Below are 17,700 nucleotides of genomic sequence, written 5' to 3'. Positions count from 1 at the left end.
TCAGCCAGACCAGCGCTCAAGGAGAAGACCATATTAGCTCGAACACAGCTCATGTCGGAAATTTCCTGTTTAACATTCCTCGACTAAACTACATTGAAGTTCAGCGACAATACAAATCATGAAGCGCGGAAGGTTACTGAGTTTAATTTGAATAATAATTACGACTCCATAAATTATAATATACGACAAAGGAAAAAAGTTTCTTTGATGAATTATTAATTGCACTGTGTTCACAGGTAGGATTTGAATGTCACACTAATAAAAATCGAATGATTGGAAGAGATAAAAGAAGTTTCCGTGTGACGTAACTTAAGGTTACAGTCGAAATGAAGTGGATATAAAAGTGGTGGTTTTACACGCACTTGCACACACTTTTTTCTTCACGATCAGCAGGATGTTGCTTTGGTGCGTTGTCGTAGCCGGATGTATCTTGGGTGCTTCCGAGGGAGTTTCGCTTCGTAAGATTGGCAAAAATCGAGTTAGACACGAGTTGAGGTTTGTTTTCAGCTAAATATATCAAACTGTGCAGAGCAAGCGATCCGGAATTCGACAAGTGTGGTCTTGAGAGCGGGAAAGAAGCAATCAGACATTTAGTTCATGGTAAAGTTTATCGTTTTTGGAAAATTTAAACTGATTGTGGTTGTTATTTTTTTTTAGGAGAAAAATCGTTGCGGTTGCAGCCTTTGTCACCTCTCAAACTACCTTTCATCCAACTGGAAAATAGAGCAGACTTTCAGCTAAATATCACCGATGCTGAAATCACAGGACTTGATAAAGCAGAACTCGTATTTTTCCAGTAAACCAATTGCTACCAGTTTTATTGACCCAAATTTAATTTTTTGTATTTTTAGCTCAGATTTAGAAAAACGGGATGTTAAAGTCGTGGTACACCTGTCTGAAATTGTTCTCAAGGGTCAGTTCCACAACGATGGCAGGATTTTGATTTTGCCCATCAAGGGTGAGGGGCCCGGAGTGGTCAAAGCTTGTAAGAACTGAACCAAGCATTTAACTTTTAATCTTTATTCTTCGGTTTTTTTTTTTTCAGTTGGGGGCAACTACAGTTACGGCTTTCACTACGACCTAATTAAGAAAAAGAATCAAGAATTTTCCAAAATCACCAAAGACGAGTTTAGTTTCACGATTGAGAAAGCGGAATTCAACGTGGAAAAAGTATTCGGAGACGCGGCATTAGGTATTTTTTGGGTTACTAAAACGCATTTTTACTATTTTTTTTTATTATTTTGGCAGGTAAACAAACCACCCAATTTCTGAATGAAAACTGGCTGGAGGTCCTGAAAGATTTCGAGCAGGTTATTGGTGCCACGATTGGAAAAATTTGTAACGCTATCGCTAGCAGTGTTTTCGAACGGGTGCCCTACAACGAAATAATTTTGCCCTAGCATCTTAATTTTTTTTAAATTTTATTATTTCGTACGTCGTGATAAAACCGTGATAATATTGCTAGTTGATGGATGTATTTAAAGATGATGTATTAATTTTACCTTTTGTGGCGTTTATTGTGTTACGAGATGTGTGGTGATAAAATAAAGTGTTATTTTTAAATGTGAGCGTTCTCTTGTCCTTCAACCGATGAATAAAAGTGCGAATTTTTTCGCACTATTGTTCGGAAAATGCGAATTTTAATTATAATAAAGTACGTCGTCACAGATGCCTGGAAGCTGAATTGTTAAGTCCACTATTGTTGATTTGGCGACTTTTTTTATTTTTATTCTCACCGATTTAGAACATATTAGAATAGTGTTTCCAGAAGTTCTATAAAGCTCCAGTTTGAACATTTTATGAAAATTTGCCAAAACTCGAAAACTTTTGAAATTGGAATTACAAATTTTTAAACTTTGTCAATTTTACACTATTTTTTACAGTGGGTTGTCAAAATATTTTATTTCTCTGGATTTCGTGGATACCGTTCAGCTTTGGTCCACATTTAAAATATCTACAATGAAGTGTAGAGTTAAAGTAGAAAATTTCAAAATTTTTATATAAATTTTTGTTTAGAATTTTTCGTGAATTTTTGGCCAATTCTGTCAAAAGTTTAAGTTCTTAAATGAAATTTTTGGTTCTTTCTTGAGCACTGTCGAAATTAGCAAAACACATTATCTTGTTGAGTTTAAACTCCAGAAGTGTTGGCAAGTATTAGCCCCGCCCACCCGCCCTTTTTTTCTTGGAAGTTATATCATTTGGCAAAATCAGTCTTATCTTGGCAAATATTAACCCCGCCCACCCGCCCTTTATTTTCTTAGAGGCTATGTCTTTTGGCAAAATCAATCTTATCTTATCAAGTACGATCCCCGCCCACCCACCCTTCATTTTCTTAGAAGGTATATCATTTGGCAAAATTAGTCTTGTCTCAGGAATTTCTACCATTTTTTCGGAATTACCTAAATGAAAAATGAAAATTTCTCTGACTTTCAACAAGCTCTATTTTTCACCTCAGCTCGTTGAGATGTTTATAAGTAGAATTTCTTTTTAATTTTTGGGCTATTTTGAAAAAAGTTAAAATTTTTCATTTAAATTTTTGGTCTTTTCCTGAGCATCTCCGAAATTTAGCAAAAAATTAATCTCCGGAAATGTTTTTTGGCTTCATTTCTTCGAAAGTTCTTACCATTTTTTTGGAATTACCATATGAAAAATGAAAATCGTTTGGGATAATTTAAAAATCCCAATTTGAAACCGGAACTTTCGAAAATCTTGGTCCGTAACCATCAACACGTTATATTTTTCAATTCAGCTCGTCGAAGTCTATATTTTAGAATTTTTTTGTAAATTTTGGACAATTCCTACCATTTTTGTCATTTTCTGAATTTAGAGGCTTTGGTCCACAACTAAAGAGCTAAGGAAAACAATTTCAAAAGTTTTATAATTTTTGCAAGATACATTTTAGTATCTACAGGGTGTTTCTAAGTGTTCAAACCTCGATATCATTAGTTATGAGAAATTATTAGGTTTTTGTGTAGCATTCACAAAAAATTATTGTCGACTATACACAGTATTTTGTTTTTGAAACATAACAAACACCCTAGTTTTTTAAATATATATTTTTCAAGTTCTCACTAGCCCCTTCCTCGATTTTGTAGTTATTGTAAAAAAATATAGGATGATCAAGGAATCGATAAAGCGAAAAGTCGAAAGTTTCAAAAATCAAGAAACTGAGGAACTGAAAAATTTAAAAACCGAAAATTCAAGAAATCAAAAAACTGAAAAAGCTAAAATTGGAACAATTGAAAAATAGAAATATCCGAGAACTGAAAAACAGAAAAATTCTAAACCTAAAAATCTAAAAATTGGAAAATCGAAAAAGCAAAAAAATCGAAAAATCGATAAATGGAAAAGTCAAAAAATCCCAAAACTGGAATATCGCCAAATAGAAATATGGAAAAATTTGAAAAATCGAAAATTGATGAATCGAAATAGGGCAAAATCGAAAAACCGAAAAGTTTAAAAACCGAAAAATTGAAAAAACGAACAGTTTAAAAACCGAAAAATTGAAAAATCAATAATTTTAAAAATCAAAAAATTGGAAAACAAAAAGATCTAAAACTGAGAAGTTGAAAAATTAGTATAAACTGGAAAATCTAAAAATTGGCATGTAGAAATAAATATCTCGAGAAATCGAGAGACAGAATTGTCTAAAATTAAAAAAAATTAAACATTAAAATATCGAAAAATTGAAAAATCTTGAAAGGAAAAAATCGAGGAATCGATAAATCGAAAAGTCGAAAAATTGGGAAATTGAAGAAAAATTAAAACATCGAAAAATTGAAAAACGAAAATCTATAAATTGAAATGCCGAAAAAAGTCGAAAAGTGCAAAAAAAATTGAAAAATCAAAAATTTAAAAATCAAAAAACTGAAAAAGCTAAAATTTAAAAATTGGAACAACTGAACAATAGAAATATCCGAGAACTGAAAAATAGAAAAATTTTAAACCTAAAAATCTAAAAATTGGAAAATCGAAAAAGCAAAAAAATCGAAAAATCGATAAATGGAAAAGTCAAAAAATCGACATATTGAAAAATCCCAAAACTGGAATATCGAAAAATATAAAAATGGAAAAATTTTGAAAATCGAAAAACTGAAAAACACCAAAACTGAAATATCGAAAATTTAGGAACCGAAAACCTAAAAAATCAAAACAACTAAAAAAAATAGAAACGTCGAAAAATTTTAAAAATGGAAAAACCAGATGCCGAAAAATCGAAAAATTGATGAATTGAAATAGGGCAAAATCGAAAAATCGGAAAGTTAAAAACTGAAAAATTGAAATATTAAAAATTAAAAAATCGATAAATCGAAAAATTGAAAAATCTTGAAAGGAAAAAATCGAGGAATCGATAAATCGAACAGTCAAAAAATTGGAAAATTGAAGAAAAATTAAAACATCGAAAAATTGAAAAATCGAAATTCTAATAATTGAAATGCCGAAAAAAGTCGAAAAGTGCAAAAAAAAACTGAAAAATCTAAAATTTAAAAATTGGAACAATTGAAAAATAGAAATATCCGAGAACTGAAAAGTAGAAAAATTTTAAACCTAAAACCTAAAAATTATAAAAACCAGATGTCAAGAAATCGAAACATGAAAATTCGAAAAATCGAAAAGTTAAAAACCGAAAAATTGAAATATTAAAAATAAAAAAATTGATAAATCGAAAAATTGAAAAACTGAAGAAACTAAAAGTTTAAAAACCGAAAAATACAAAAATCGATAATTTTAAAAATCGAAAAATTGGAAAGCTGGAAGATCTAAAATCGGGAAGTTGAAAAGTAAGTAAAAACTGAAAAATCTAAAATTTAAAAATTCCAAAAATTGAAATGTAGAAATAAATATCTAGGAACTGAAAAATCGAAAACTCGAGAAATCGAGAAACAGAATTGTATAAAATTTAAAAAAATTGAAACATTAAAATATCGAAAAATTGAAAAATCTTGAAAGGAAAAAATCGAGGAATCGATAAATCGAAAAGTCGAAAAATTGGAAAATTGAAGAAAAATTAAAACATCGAAAAATTGAAAAATCGAAAATCTATAAATTGAAATGCCGAAAAAAGTCGAAAAGTGCAAAAAAAATTGAAAAATCAAAAATTTAAAAAATCAGAAAACTGGAAAAGCTAAAATTTAAAAATTGGAACAATTGAAAAATAGAAATATCCGAGAACTGAAAAATAGAAAAATTTTAAAACTAAAAATCTAAAAATTGGAAAATCGAAAAAGCAAAATATCGAAAAATCGATAAATGGAAAAGTCAAAAAATCGACATATTGAGAAATCCCAAAACTGGAATATCGAAAAATAAAAATATGGAAAAATTTGAAAAGTCGAAAAACTGAAAAACCCCAAAACTGAAATATCGAAAAGTTAGGTACCGAAAACCTGAAAATTCAAGACATCTAAAAAAAATCGAAACGTCGAAAAATTTTAAAAATGGAAAAACCAGATGTCAAGAAATCGAAACATGAAAATTCGAAAAGGCGAGAAGTCGAAAAGTCGAAAAATTGATGAATCGAAATCGGCCAAAATCGAAAAATCGAAAAATTAAAAACTGAAAAATTGAAATAACAAAAATAAAAAAAATCGATAAAATGAAAAATTTAAAAACCGAAAATTTTAAAAATTCCAAAAATTGAAATGTAAAAATAAATATCTAGAAACTGAAAAATCGAAAACTCGAGAAGTCGAGAAACAGAACTGTCTAAAATTTAAAAAATTGAAACATTAAAATATCGAAAAATTGAAAAATCATGAAAGGAAAAAATCGAAGAATCGATAAATCGAAAAATCGAAAAATTCGGGAATTGAAAAATCCAAAAACTGAAAAGTCCCAAAACATAGAAACATTGAGAAAATGAAACTTAAAAAAAATTAAAAATGGAAAATTCGAAATAATAAAAAAATTAGAAACGTCAAATGTGGAAAAATTGACAAATCGAAAAATTGGAAAATTGAAAATCTAAAAATTGAAATGCCGAAAAGTCGAAAAGTGCAAAATACTGAAAAATCAAAAATTTTAAAATTCGAAGAATTGAAAAATAGAATATCAAAGAATTGAAAAATCGAAAAGCCGAGAAATCGAGAAATCGAAGAATTCACAGAGAAAAATTCAAAAATTAAAACATCAAAGGCAAAACCTCAATGATCGAGAAATCGAAAAGACGAAAAGTGGAAAAACTGAAAAATTGGGGAATCCAAATAGGCCAAAATCTAAAAATCGGAAAGATAAAAACAGGAAGACTGGAAAGTTTAAAAAAAATTGACAAATCGAGAAATCGAAAAATGGAACCGAAAATTCAAGAATAAAACATTTTAAAAATAGGAAAATTGAAAATAGAAGTAGAAAATTGAAAAATCGAGAAATCGAAACATCAAAAAACTGAGAATCCTAAAAATTAAATAATGGAAAAATTGAAAGGAAGTATCCATGAAGTGAAAAAGAGAAAAATCTAAAATTTAAAACTCGAAAAATTGGAAAATCGAAAAATCGAAACATCGACATATTGGAATATTCCAAAGCTGAAATATCGAAAAATTGACAAATGGAAGAAAATTTGAAAAATCGGAAAAGTGAAAAATACTAAAACTGAAAATCATTGTTAAAACAGTTAAAAAAAATGGAATAACGTGACAATGTCGCATCGGAATTTCAAAAATAAACTATGGTATAGTTGAAAATAATTTTAGCGACTCACCCTGTATTTATTTTCCGAGAGATCCTAAAATACCCAAAAAATGCCTGTAGTATATTAGTGTTAAGTAAACCACAAAATATACAGAGTGAAACATTTTGAAAAATCTGTGATACCTTAAATATTAAATATTTTCCACTCTAGTTGACAATGACATGTGCGTCAGCAGTGCAACTGAAGCGGCTGACGTAAGCGTCATGGCCAACTAGAGCAGACATTTAAAAAATCACCCCAACTTAAGCCATTGAAAAGCCTGGTTAATAAATATTTTTTAACATTGCTATTTTTTCTAATATTTTTTTTAATCAAATGTCCACTTTTTTAAATGGTTTGCTAAATTTGAAACCAATTAATAGAATATACAGGATGATTTGTAATATATTCCACAAACTTTACGGGCATTTTTTTGACACCAAAATAATAATCAGAGTAAAAAAAATACATAGTTTTAAAGTTACAGACCTCAAAATTTGCGATTTTAATTAAACAGCCAGTCCTCGATGTCATTAATGATAGATATTATTAGGTAATTATTTGAGCAGCATTCACTAAAATTATTTTCGACTATACACAGTGTTTTGTCTTTAAGACATAGCACACGACCTAGTTTTTTTAAATAGATCACCCTATATATTTTTCAAGTTCTCATTTCATAACTATTGTAACAAAATAAAGGACTTTTTATTAAAAAAAAACGAAACATCGGCATTTGAAAATTGTAAAAATCTAATTTTTGTTTACAAACACCCTGTGTATTAAGACTCAATTTTATGTATATTACAACAAATTGCGCACCTTTATTTATGTCTTCACCAAATATTGTAACACAAATTTTGAAAATAACCCAACTGCGATTTTTTTTGTAACATTATAAAAAAAAAAAAAAAAATCAAAAAATTTGTATTCTCTAGCTGGCCATGACGTGCACGTCATTAGTCCAACTGGAACAGCCGACGAAGCGTCATGGCTAACTAGAGCAAATGTTTAAATAAATACCTGATAGAAGCCATCGAAAAGCCGATTCCCATTAAATCAACAAAGGTTAATAAATAATTTTTTTAACATTTTAATAAAATGTCTGATAATTTTTTTTAAATCAAATGTCCACTTTTTTTAATAGTGTGTTACATCTGAAACCAATTAAGAAAATATACAGGGTGATTCTTCACACATTTAAAAAACTTGAGGAGCGGTTTTGACACAAAAATATATATTTTTTGAAGTTATAGAGTGTTTAAAAATATTTAACTCTGTAACTTCGTACTTACACATTTTGGGACGACGCTCCTTGAATATACAGGGTGAGCAAACAACCCTCGATGTCTCATTAAGCTCTTCTAAATTTTATAACCATAGTTTGTTTTTGAAATTTGGATGCGACGTTGCCACGTTATTCCAATTTCCTTGAATGTTTCAAAGGCTTAGAAAAAAAATCGCAATTGTGTTTTTTTAAGTGTGTGTTATTCTAAATTGTTGCAGTCTTCAAATATATATATTTCTGTATTTTCAAGTAGAACACCCTGTATATTATTATTGTATCTTACTGTGATTTCGGTTCTCATTGTGAAAAAAAATAACGAAAAATAAAATGCAGTAGCAAAATACTAAAAAAACTAAAATATTTTAAAACCACCGTGTAACGAACAAAACAACGTGCAACACTTACGTAACCCGAGAAAACCCGGTAACCTCTCTACATCCAAGTACAAAATAGCAGTTTTACTGCAAGTTTAACTGTACCCAAGACAACTCAACACACAGCAAAATTAAATAATTTTACGTCTCCATAAACTCGAATTACAAATAAATTCGATTCTTAACGACGACCAGTTGCCAAGTGGGTGGATCCGGAGTCCGCGTCATAAAACACCGCATAAAACTAACCGCCTATAATTATCCGTTTATTAACTGCAATTGCGATTAATCACCATCGAAATGCACCGTCTGCAAAAACCGGCCTTGTTGCATTCTATTGCCCTACATTTTTTCCCTAGATTCCGTTATCGAGACTAATCGCCCAAAAAATAAGCCCGATATAAGACCATCCGACTCTTCTCCGTCGCCAATCCTCACCCCGGCTCACTCGACATGAAGTACATCTTAGCGATTCTGTCGGCAACGATTTCATCCGCTTTGGCGGTTTCACCACGTAAGACACTTTTTCCTGTTTTCTTTTAATCATCTTCGGTTCCAGCGGCCTACATCAAAGCGTGCGAGTTGAGGAGGCCAGATTTTGATAAATGCGCCCTTGGACAAGCTAAATACGCGATCCCGTTCCTGGTTAAAGGTAGCTAAGAGGTTTTTGTTACATGATTAGGAAGTAGTGGTATTACAGGCGATAAAGAAAGAAAAATCCCTAATATGACACCTCTGGTTGTACCACTGGTAGAGTTAATTCAGGATAATAAGTGGAGAATGGGTGTAACCAATCTGAGCATCTATGGGTTCGAAAATATCACGGTTATGGACGTCAAGTGAGTGTTTCGTGTTTCCGGGTGTCTGTCCATTTTTCCCATTCGTTGTAGAATGAACAAAACGAATTTGAAATTTACGCTCGACGTGGACAATTTAGAGGCCAGTGGAAGGTACGAAATGAACGGAAGACTTATTTTCCTGGATTTGGAAGGATCAGGATTTTGTTTCGTCAAATTTGGTAAAAAAAAAATTGGGAGTAATCAAAGCCAGTGATTTGAGATTTCAGTTAAGGGTAGCTACACTTTCGACGGCACTTTAACCCCGTACGAAAATAACGGGAAAAACTACCTCAGATTTGGTCAACCACGTGTGGACTACAGGGTGAAGAGGGTTCACATGCAGTTCGAAAACCTCCTCCATAAGCAATTCGCCAACACAGGTAAAAAATCCCCGAGGACGAATCGTGTTTCAGCAGGACTAATTTCAGGAATTAACCCGAGTAAAATTTTGGACGACAACTGGGACATGGTTATGGAGGATATCGACGTACCTTTCAAGGAGGTGATTTCGACCATAGTCCTGGATATTGTTTCGTCAATAATGGATGATATTCCCGAAAAAAACGTGTTCCTTACTATGTGATTCATACTATTTATTGTTTGCTTAATAAACCCCTTCCAACTAAAACCAGTAGTTTGATCATCGAAGTATAAACAAATAAAAATCCAATCAACAAGCCTCATATCCCGTGGCGGTTTACATTTTTATCAAACTGAAACTTAAAAAACCGTGGAAAATCACTAAGGCAAATGAAATCGTTTTTTAAGGATGATTCTGCGTCCAAAAGTCAAGGTTGCGTAGTTGTTATACGCATGCAAGACTTAATTAATTCTTAAAACAATAACCAAAATATTTGTAACTTTTTATGAAACGGATAAAACGCATTCATAGTTTCTCAGTACACCATCAATCATTTTAATAAATTTGCACATTCGATTTTAGATTTCTCTGAAGCACTTAATAAACAAATTTTAATTAAGTTTGCCGAAGCCTATTCAATTTTGGTTTGTAATTTTCCAGAAGGTACAAGGTCGCAGGCAACCAACGATGAATTGAAAGAAAATTCCGAACACACAATGCATTTTAAATGACTAATTTAAACAACTGTCAACTAATAAAGTTAAAAATGCGATTATGAGAGATTTCTTGTAGATTAACGGTTCAGATGGTTTTTACACGTGCCAAAATTTAATCGAGGTTACTCTTTCAGCGCGATAATTTGCATATTTAAATCTAATAATCAAGCAGCTTGACGAGTTTATGTTTTAACTTAATTATGCCGAGTATTCCTCGTTGTGTAAAAAATCACAATGTATTTACTTCTCGGCTACGTCTCGGGTTTTGTACCAAATAATAACTAAATTTGCAACAGAGGCGACACAGCTTTGTCGATTTTAGTCACGAGAGACAATATACAGGGTGTTTTCTGTGAAAAAAAATTGTTATTATTCTAATTATATTTTAATAATCGTGGTTTTTCTTGTTTTTCAACTAAGTCCGTAAAAACGTGTTTGCAGTGATCACCTTCGCGCCCTTGAACAATTATTTGCACGGCAACAAAAATTCTCGAATTTCACTGAATGCCACCCATTGGTCCTAACATCACTTAATCCTATATATATATATTAATCGGTGTCCAATAAAACCCAGCCTTTTTACCAAACTTGTTTGATTGGTAATAATTATTTAAATTAATAACCAATCAACACCCATTTTTGTTAACATATTTAACGAGTGGTTCCCAAGACATTCACAAATCGGTAGCGAGTCCCAGCGCTACGAGATAATCGCCCGATGATTGTTCTTTTACACAATATATGTTTAACCTTAGTACGCGTTCCGGTACAAAAAAAATAAAAGAGTAAAACTTGCGGCCGGCACAACTATAAAAAGAAGCTCAATTTGTTTAACTGCAGTCTTGTTTTATTGTTAGCGAGATGTATTGGCTGCTTGTTCTCCAAATCGTAGTAGCGTGTGCGCTGGCACAACAAAAACTACGTAAGTCAAAAAATTTAACCCAATTTTTTTTGACGAAAATTTTTTACAGCGAGCTACATCAAACCGTGCAGCACCAAAAGCCCGGATTTTTTGAAATGTGCGCTGGAAAGTGCCAACGAGGCGATTCCTCACATCGTTAAAGGTGAATAATCAATTTGACAAAAATAGTTCTAATGTTTAAATACAGGTGACAAAAGCTTGGGCATACCGAAATTGGACCCTCTCCGCCTACCCTTAATCGAGGTGGAACAAAACAACTTCAAACTCTCGTTGAAAGACGTCCAGATTTTCGGAATCAGAAACATCAAAGCCACAGCTTTAAAGTAAGTACAAATTGTTACATCCTAGACTTGTGACAAATTTTTTTTGTAGTCTTGACCCGTCGCAGTTCGACGCGACCTTCGAAATTGAAAATTTGAACCTTGTGGGTACTCACCACACAGATGGGAAAGTTTTGGTCTTGACTTTGCAGGGTGAAGGTCCGGCGAACATGACCGGGGGTGAGTACCGTTTTAGTACTACGGTTCCAGAATGAAGTGGCTTTTTCTAGTTGGTGGTACCTATCGGGTCACCGCTGCGGTTACTCGGTACACGAAGGGCGGGCTCGAATATTTGAAACTGGAGAAACCGAAGATTGATTTTACGCTCAAGCGGGCCTATTTCCAGATGGACAATCTTATCGCTGGAGACCAGAAACTAAGTACTTGGTTTGATTTTTTTGTGGCGGGTGTTTTATGGAAGGGTTGTAGGTTCGGATATCAACCAGATTTTGAATGACAGTTGGCAGGATGTGTTGAAGGATGTGGGGGCTCCGATTAAGGAAACTGTGAGTGCGATCATCGAGTCGATTGTTCCGAAGATTCTGGACAAAGTACCGGAGAAGGAGATTTTTCCGGAATGAGTTGTTGATGTTTTTGTATTAAGGCTAGTGTAGTAAAGAGTTGTTAGTAAACTGAGAGGTTTTACTTATACCTTGGTATGAGGTTTTACCCTATTCTTCATGAAGTACCTATTACAAGGGACTCGAATTTAAAAAAAAATTTAAAAATCAAGAACTGCTCTAGAATTTTTTGACTCCAAATTCTTGTTCAAGCGGTTCGAATTGGGCAATAGAGCAATTTTCAGACAAATTCGAGTCCATTCATAGCGGGATAGTTTGACATTTTTTCGAAAATTCTAAACTTCAGATAATTTTGTCAAAAAATTAACTTTTTCCAAAATGCCTGAAATTCGGCTTAAATACTAATTTTGAACCATTGAGTCCGTTTTTGGTATCAGTTATTTAAAATGTTCACTATTTTAATCGAAATCCTTCTTCAACCGATACTCAAAAACCAAATTTTGAGTTTGACGATCAATAACTCCGGAACCGGCTGAGATACAGAATTCCGGTTTTCATCGTTCGCTTTATTTAAGTTTTGTAGTTCGACAGGTTAATTTTCACATCGAAATCCTTATCCGTTTGGAATCTACGATGGTATATATCGGACGATGTCATTTTCAGAAGATTCAAATATAAAAAAATAAAAAATATATCAGCAGTAGCTCTGGAGTTTTTTTGATGCCAGATTCTTATTCAGGTGGTTCGAATTAGACAAGAAAGCAATTTTTAGACAAATTGAAGTCCATTTAAGCGAGATAGTTTGAAATGTCTTAAATTCGAAAATTTTGGACTTCGGATAATTTGAATAAAAAATAAACATTTACCCAAGGCCCGAAATTCAGACTTTATATCAATTTTGAAACACTGAGTGCATTTTTGTTATCAGCAGTTGAAAATTTTCACTATTTTAATCGAAATCCTTCTTTAACCGATACTCAAAAACCCAAGTTTTTAGTTTGACGGTCAATAACTCCGGAACCTACTAAGATACGTCATTCCGGTTTTCATCGTTCGCTTTCTTCAAGTTTTGTAGTTAGACTGGTTAATTTTCACATCGAAATCCTTATCCGTTTGGAATCTACGATGGTATATATCGAACGATGTCATTTTCAGAAGTTTCAAATATAAAAAAATAAAAAAAATATCAGCCTCAGCTCTGGATTTTTTTTTGATATCAGATTCTTATTCAGGTATTTAGAATTAAGCAAGATAATAATTTTTAGACAAATTGGAATCCATTTGAACGAAATAGTTTGAAATGTCCTAAATTCGAAAATTTTGAACTTCGGATAATTTGATTAAAAAATAAACATTTCCCCAAACGCCTGAAATTCAGACTGTATATCAATTTTGAAATACTCAGTGCAATTTTGTTATCAGCTGTTGAAAATTTTCACTATTTTAATCGAAATCCTTCTTTAACCGATACTCAAAAACCAAATTTTTGGTTTGACGGTAAATAACTCCGGAACCGGCTGAGATCCGAAATTCCGATTTTCATCTTTCGCTTTCTTCAAGTTTTGTAGTCAGACTGGTTAATTTTCACTTCGAAATCCTTGTCCGTTTGGAATCTACGATGGTATTTTCGGACGATGTCATTTTCAGGAGATTCAAATATAAAAAAATAAAAAAAATTTCAGCAGCAGCTCTGGATTTTTTTTGATAAGAGATTCTTATTCAGGTAGTTCGAATTAAGCAAGGTGCTGATTTTTAGACAAATTGGAATCCATTTAAGTCAGATTCTTTGAAAATTTTGGACTTCTGATATTATGATAAAAAAATAAACATTTCCAAAAATGTCTGAAATTCAGTTTGCTTATTAATTTTGAAACACTGAGTTCATTTTTGTCATCAGTTATTGAAAATTTCCACTATTTTAATCGAAATCCTTCTTTAACCGGTCAAAAACTAAATTTTGAGTTTGACGGTCAATAACTCCGAGACCGGCTGAAATACAGAATTCCGGTTTTCATCGTTCGCTTTCTTCACGTTTTGTAGTTAGACTGGTTAATTTTCACTTCGAAATCCTTGTCCGTTTGGAATCTACGATGGTATATATCGGACGATGTCATTTTCACAAGTTTCAAATATAAAAAATTAAAAAAAATATCAGCAGTAGCTCTGGATTTTTTTTGATATCAGATTCTTATTCAGGTAGTTCGAATTAAGCAAGATAGTAATTTTTAGACAAATTGGAATCCATTTGAGCTAAATAGTTTGAAATGTCCTAAATTCGAAAATTTTGGACTTCGGATAATTTGATTAAAAAATAAACATTTCCCCAAAGGCCCGAAATTCAGACCTTATATCAATTTTGAAACACTGAGTGCATTTTTGTTATCAGCAGTTGAAAACTTTCACTATTTTAATCGAAATCCTCCCTTAACCGATACTCAAAAACCAAATTTTTGGTTTGACGGTAAATAACTCCGGAACCGGCTGAGATCCGAAATTCCGGTTTTCATCTTTCGCTTTCTTCAAGTTTTGTGGTTAGACTGGTTAATTTTCACTTCGAAATCCTTGTCGTTTGGAATCTACGATGGTATTTTCGGACGATGTCATTTTCAGAAGATTCAAATATAAAAAAATATAAAAAATATCAGCAGCAGCTCTGGATTTTTTTTGATAATAGATTCTTATTCAGGTAGTTCGAATTAAGCAAGGTGCTGATTTTTAGACAAATTGGTATCCATTTAAGTCAGATTCTTTGAAAATTTTGGACTTCCGATATTATGATAAAAAAATAAACATTTCCAAAAATATCTGAAATTCAGTTTGCTTATTAATTTTGAAACATTGAGTTCATTTTTGTCATCAGTTATTGAAAATTTCCACTATTTTAATCGAAATCCTTCTTTAACCGGTCAAAAACTAAATTTTGAGTTTGACGGTCAATAACTCCGAGACCGGCTGAAATACAGAATTCCGGTTTTCATCGTTCGCTTTCTTCAAGTTTTGTAGTTAAACTGGTTAATTTTCACTTTGAAATCCTTGTCAGTTTGGAATCTACGATGGTATATATCGGACGATGTCATTTTCACAAGTTTCAAATATAAAAAATTAAAAAAAATATCAGCAGTAGCTCTGGATTTTTTTTGATATCAGATTCTTATTCAGGTAGTTCGAATTAAGCAAGATAGTAATTTTTAGACAAATTGGAATCCATTTAAACGAAATAGTTTGAAATGTCCTAAATTCGAAAATTTTGGACTTCGGATAATTTGATTAAAAAATAAACATTTCCCCAAACGCCTGAAATTCAGACTTTATATCAATTTTGAAATACTCAGTGCAATTTTGTTATCAGCTGTTAAAAATTTTCACTATTTTAATCGAAATCCTTCTTTAACCGATACTCAAAAACGAAATTTTGAGTTTGACGGTCAATAACTCCGGAACCGGCTGAGATTCGGAATTCCGATTTTCATCTTTCGTTTTCTTCAAGTTTTGTAGCTAAACTGGTTAATTTTCACTTCGAAATCCTTGTCCATTTGGAATCTACGATGTATATATCGGACAATGTCATTTTCACAAGTTTCAAATATAAAAAAATAAAAAAATATCAGCAGCAGCTCTGGATTTTTTTTGATATCATATTCTTATTCAGGTAGTTCGAATTAAGCAAGATAGTAATTTTTAGACAAATTGGAATCCATTTGAGCGAAGTAGTTTGAAATGTCCTAAATTCGAAAATTTTGGACTTCGGATAATTTGATTAAAAAATAAACATTTCCCCAAATGCCTGAAATTCAGACTTTATATCAATTTTGAAACACTGAGTGCATTTTTGTTATCAGCTGTTGAAAATTTTCACTATTTTAATCGAAATCCTTCTTTAACCGATACTCAAAAACCAAATTTTGAGTTTGAAGGTCAATAACTCCGGAACCGGCTGAGATCCGGAATTCCGGTTTTCATCTTTCGTTTTCTTCAAGTTTTGTAGTTAGACTGGTTAATTTTCACTTCGAAATCCTTGTCCGTTTGGAATCTACGATGGTATTTTCGGACGATGTCATTTTCAGAAGATTCAAATATAAAAAAAATAAAAAAAATATCAGCAGCAGCTCTGGATTTTTTTTTTTTAATAGATTCTTATTCAGGTAGTTCGAGTTAAGCAAGGTGGTGATTTTTAAACAAATTGGAATCCATTTAAGTGAGATTCTTTGAAAATTTTGGACTTCCGATATTATGATCAAAAAATAAACATTTCCAAAAATGTCTGAAATTCAGTTTGCTTATTAATTTTGAAACATTGAGTTCATATTTGTCATCAGTTATTGGAAATTTCCACTATTTTAATCGAAATCCTTCTTTAACCGGTCAAAAACTAAATTTTGAGTTTGACGGTCAATAATTCCGGGACCGGCTGAAATACATAATTCCGGTTTTCATAATTCGGTTTCTTTAAGTTTTCTAGTTTTACTGACTTATCTTCAAAACGAAATTTTTGTCCATTTGGAATCTACGGTCACATATTTCCTATGGTGTCATTTTCAGATGACTCGAAATTAAAAAAATAAGAAAAAATCAAGAACGGTCCTGGAATATTTTTGTCTCCAGATTCTTATTTAGGAGGTTCGAGTTAGGCAAGAGGGCAATTTTCAGATAAATTGGAATCCATTTAAGCGAGATAGTTTGAAATGTCTTAAGTTCGAAAATTTTGAACTTCGGATAATTTGATCAAAAAATAAACATTTCCCAAAATGCCTGAAATTCAGTTTGCTTATTAATTTTGAAACACTGAGTTCATTTTTGTCATCAGTTATTGAAAATTTCCACTATTTTAATCGAAATCCTTCTTTAATCGGTCAAAAACTAAATTTTGAGTTTGACGGTCAATAACTCCGGGACCGGCTGAAATACAGAATTCCGGTTTTCATAATTCGGTTTCTTTAAGTTTTCTAGTTTTACTGACTTATCTTCAAAACGAAATCTTTGTCCATTTTGAATCTACGGTCACATATATCCTATGGTGTCATTTTCAGATGAGTCGAAATTAAAAAATTAAGAAAAAAATCAAGAACGGTCCTGGAATATTTTTGTCTCCAGATTCTTATTCAGGAGGCTGGAATTAGGACAAAGGGCAATTTTCAGACAAATTGGAATCCATTTAAGCGAGATACTTTGAAATGTCCTAAATTCGAAAATTTTGGATAATTTGATCAAAAAATAAATATTTCCCAAAATGCCTGAATTTTGACAGTCACTAACTCCGGAACCGGCTGAGATACAGGATTCCGGTTTCCATCATTCGCTTTCCTAAAATTTCGTAGTCATATTGGTTAAGTTTCATTTTTAAGTCTTGATCTGTTAGGAATCTACGACCGTATGTATTGGACCATATCATTTTCAGAAAATTCAAATATAAAAAAAAAATAAAAAAATATCAGGGGCAGCAATGGAATTTTTTTATGCTAGATTCTTATTCAGAAGGTTCGATTTAGGCAAGAGAGCAATTTTCAGACAAATTGGACTCCATTTAAGCGAGATAGTTTGAAATGTCCTAAATTCGAAAATTTTGGACATCGGATAATTTGATCAAAAAATAAACATTTCCCAAAATGTCTGAAATTCAGACTCGATATCAATTTTGAAACACTGAATGCATTTTTGTTTCCAATTGTGGAACATTTTCATTATTTTAAAC

The 17,700-nt window shown here is 31.9% G+C and overlaps 3 protein-coding genes across 3 annotated transcripts; all 3 read left to right on the top strand.

Annotated features, from left to right (window-relative positions):
• The first annotated feature begins 250 nt into the window (after window positions 1–250).
• LOC135142862 (protein takeout-like) lies at window positions 251–1,568 on the top strand. The gene is made up of 6 exons (XM_064074638.1): window positions 251–458; window positions 508–600; window positions 658–796; window positions 852–985; window positions 1,046–1,192; window positions 1,249–1,568. The coding sequence occupies exons 1-6, from the start codon at window positions 395–397 to the stop codon at window positions 1,398–1,400; spliced, it is 729 nt and encodes a 242-aa protein (XP_063930708.1). The 5' UTR covers window positions 251–394; the 3' UTR covers window positions 1,401–1,568.
• Window positions 1,569–8,706: 7,138 nt separating this feature from the next.
• On the top strand, window positions 8,707–9,784 carry LOC135142901 (uncharacterized). Its single transcript, XM_064074704.1, has 6 exons — window positions 8,707–8,846; window positions 8,892–8,984; window positions 9,033–9,171; window positions 9,223–9,350; window positions 9,399–9,551; window positions 9,600–9,784. The coding sequence occupies exons 1-6, from the start codon at window positions 8,786–8,788 to the stop codon at window positions 9,752–9,754; spliced, it is 729 nt and encodes a 242-aa protein (XP_063930774.1). The 5' UTR covers window positions 8,707–8,785; the 3' UTR covers window positions 9,755–9,784.
• A 1,279-nt stretch (window positions 9,785–11,063) lies between these two features.
• On the top strand, window positions 11,064–12,122 carry LOC135142843 (putative beta-carotene-binding protein). The gene is made up of 6 exons (XM_064074618.1): window positions 11,064–11,170; window positions 11,220–11,312; window positions 11,358–11,493; window positions 11,543–11,670; window positions 11,721–11,870; window positions 11,920–12,122. The coding sequence occupies exons 1-6, from the start codon at window positions 11,110–11,112 to the stop codon at window positions 12,069–12,071; spliced, it is 720 nt and encodes a 239-aa protein (XP_063930688.1). The 5' UTR covers window positions 11,064–11,109; the 3' UTR covers window positions 12,072–12,122.
• Window positions 12,123–17,700: the final 5,578 nt, after the last annotated feature.

The sequence above is a fragment of the Zophobas morio genome, unplaced genomic scaffold, assembly GCF_036711695.1.
Source record: "Zophobas morio isolate AGI-343-1 ecotype UQ-CSIRO unplaced genomic scaffold, CSIRO_AGI_Zmor_V1 ptg000054l, whole genome shotgun sequence".
Classification (NCBI taxonomy): Eukaryota; Metazoa; Arthropoda; class Insecta; order Coleoptera; family Tenebrionidae; genus Zophobas; species Zophobas morio.
The sequence above is the reverse complement of the archived record's forward strand: the minus strand, read 5'-3'. Positions and strand labels throughout refer to the sequence as shown.

Coding starts and splice junctions, on each gene's coding strand:
- LOC135142843 (XM_064074618.1), top strand. CDS start 11,110: ATGTATTGGCTGCTTGTTCTCCAAATCGTAGTAGCGTGTGCGCTGGCA. Junction 11,313..11,357: donor GATTCCTCACATCGTTAAAG/GTGAATAATCAA, acceptor GTTTAAATACAG/GTGACAAAAGCTTGGGCATA. Junction 11,671..11,720: donor TCCGGCGAACATGACCGGGG/GTGAGTACCGTT, acceptor GGCTTTTTCTAG/TTGGTGGTACCTATCGGGTC.
- LOC135142862 (XM_064074638.1), top strand. CDS start 395: ATGTTGCTTTGGTGCGTTGTCGTAGCCGGATGTATCTTGGGTGCTTCC. Junction 459..507: donor TTCCGAGGGAGTTTCGCTTC/GTAAGATTGGCA, acceptor GTTTGTTTTCAG/CTAAATATATCAAACTGTGC. Junction 986..1,045: donor GCCCGGAGTGGTCAAAGCTT/GTAAGAACTGAA, acceptor TTTTTTTTTCAG/TTGGGGGCAACTACAGTTAC.
- LOC135142901 (XM_064074704.1), top strand. CDS start 8,786: ATGAAGTACATCTTAGCGATTCTGTCGGCAACGATTTCATCCGCTTTG. Junction 9,172..9,222: donor ATCACGGTTATGGACGTCAA/GTGAGTGTTTCG, acceptor CATTCGTTGTAG/AATGAACAAAACGAATTTGA. Junction 9,552..9,599: donor TAAGCAATTCGCCAACACAG/GTAAAAAATCCC, acceptor GACTAATTTCAG/GAATTAACCCGAGTAAAATT.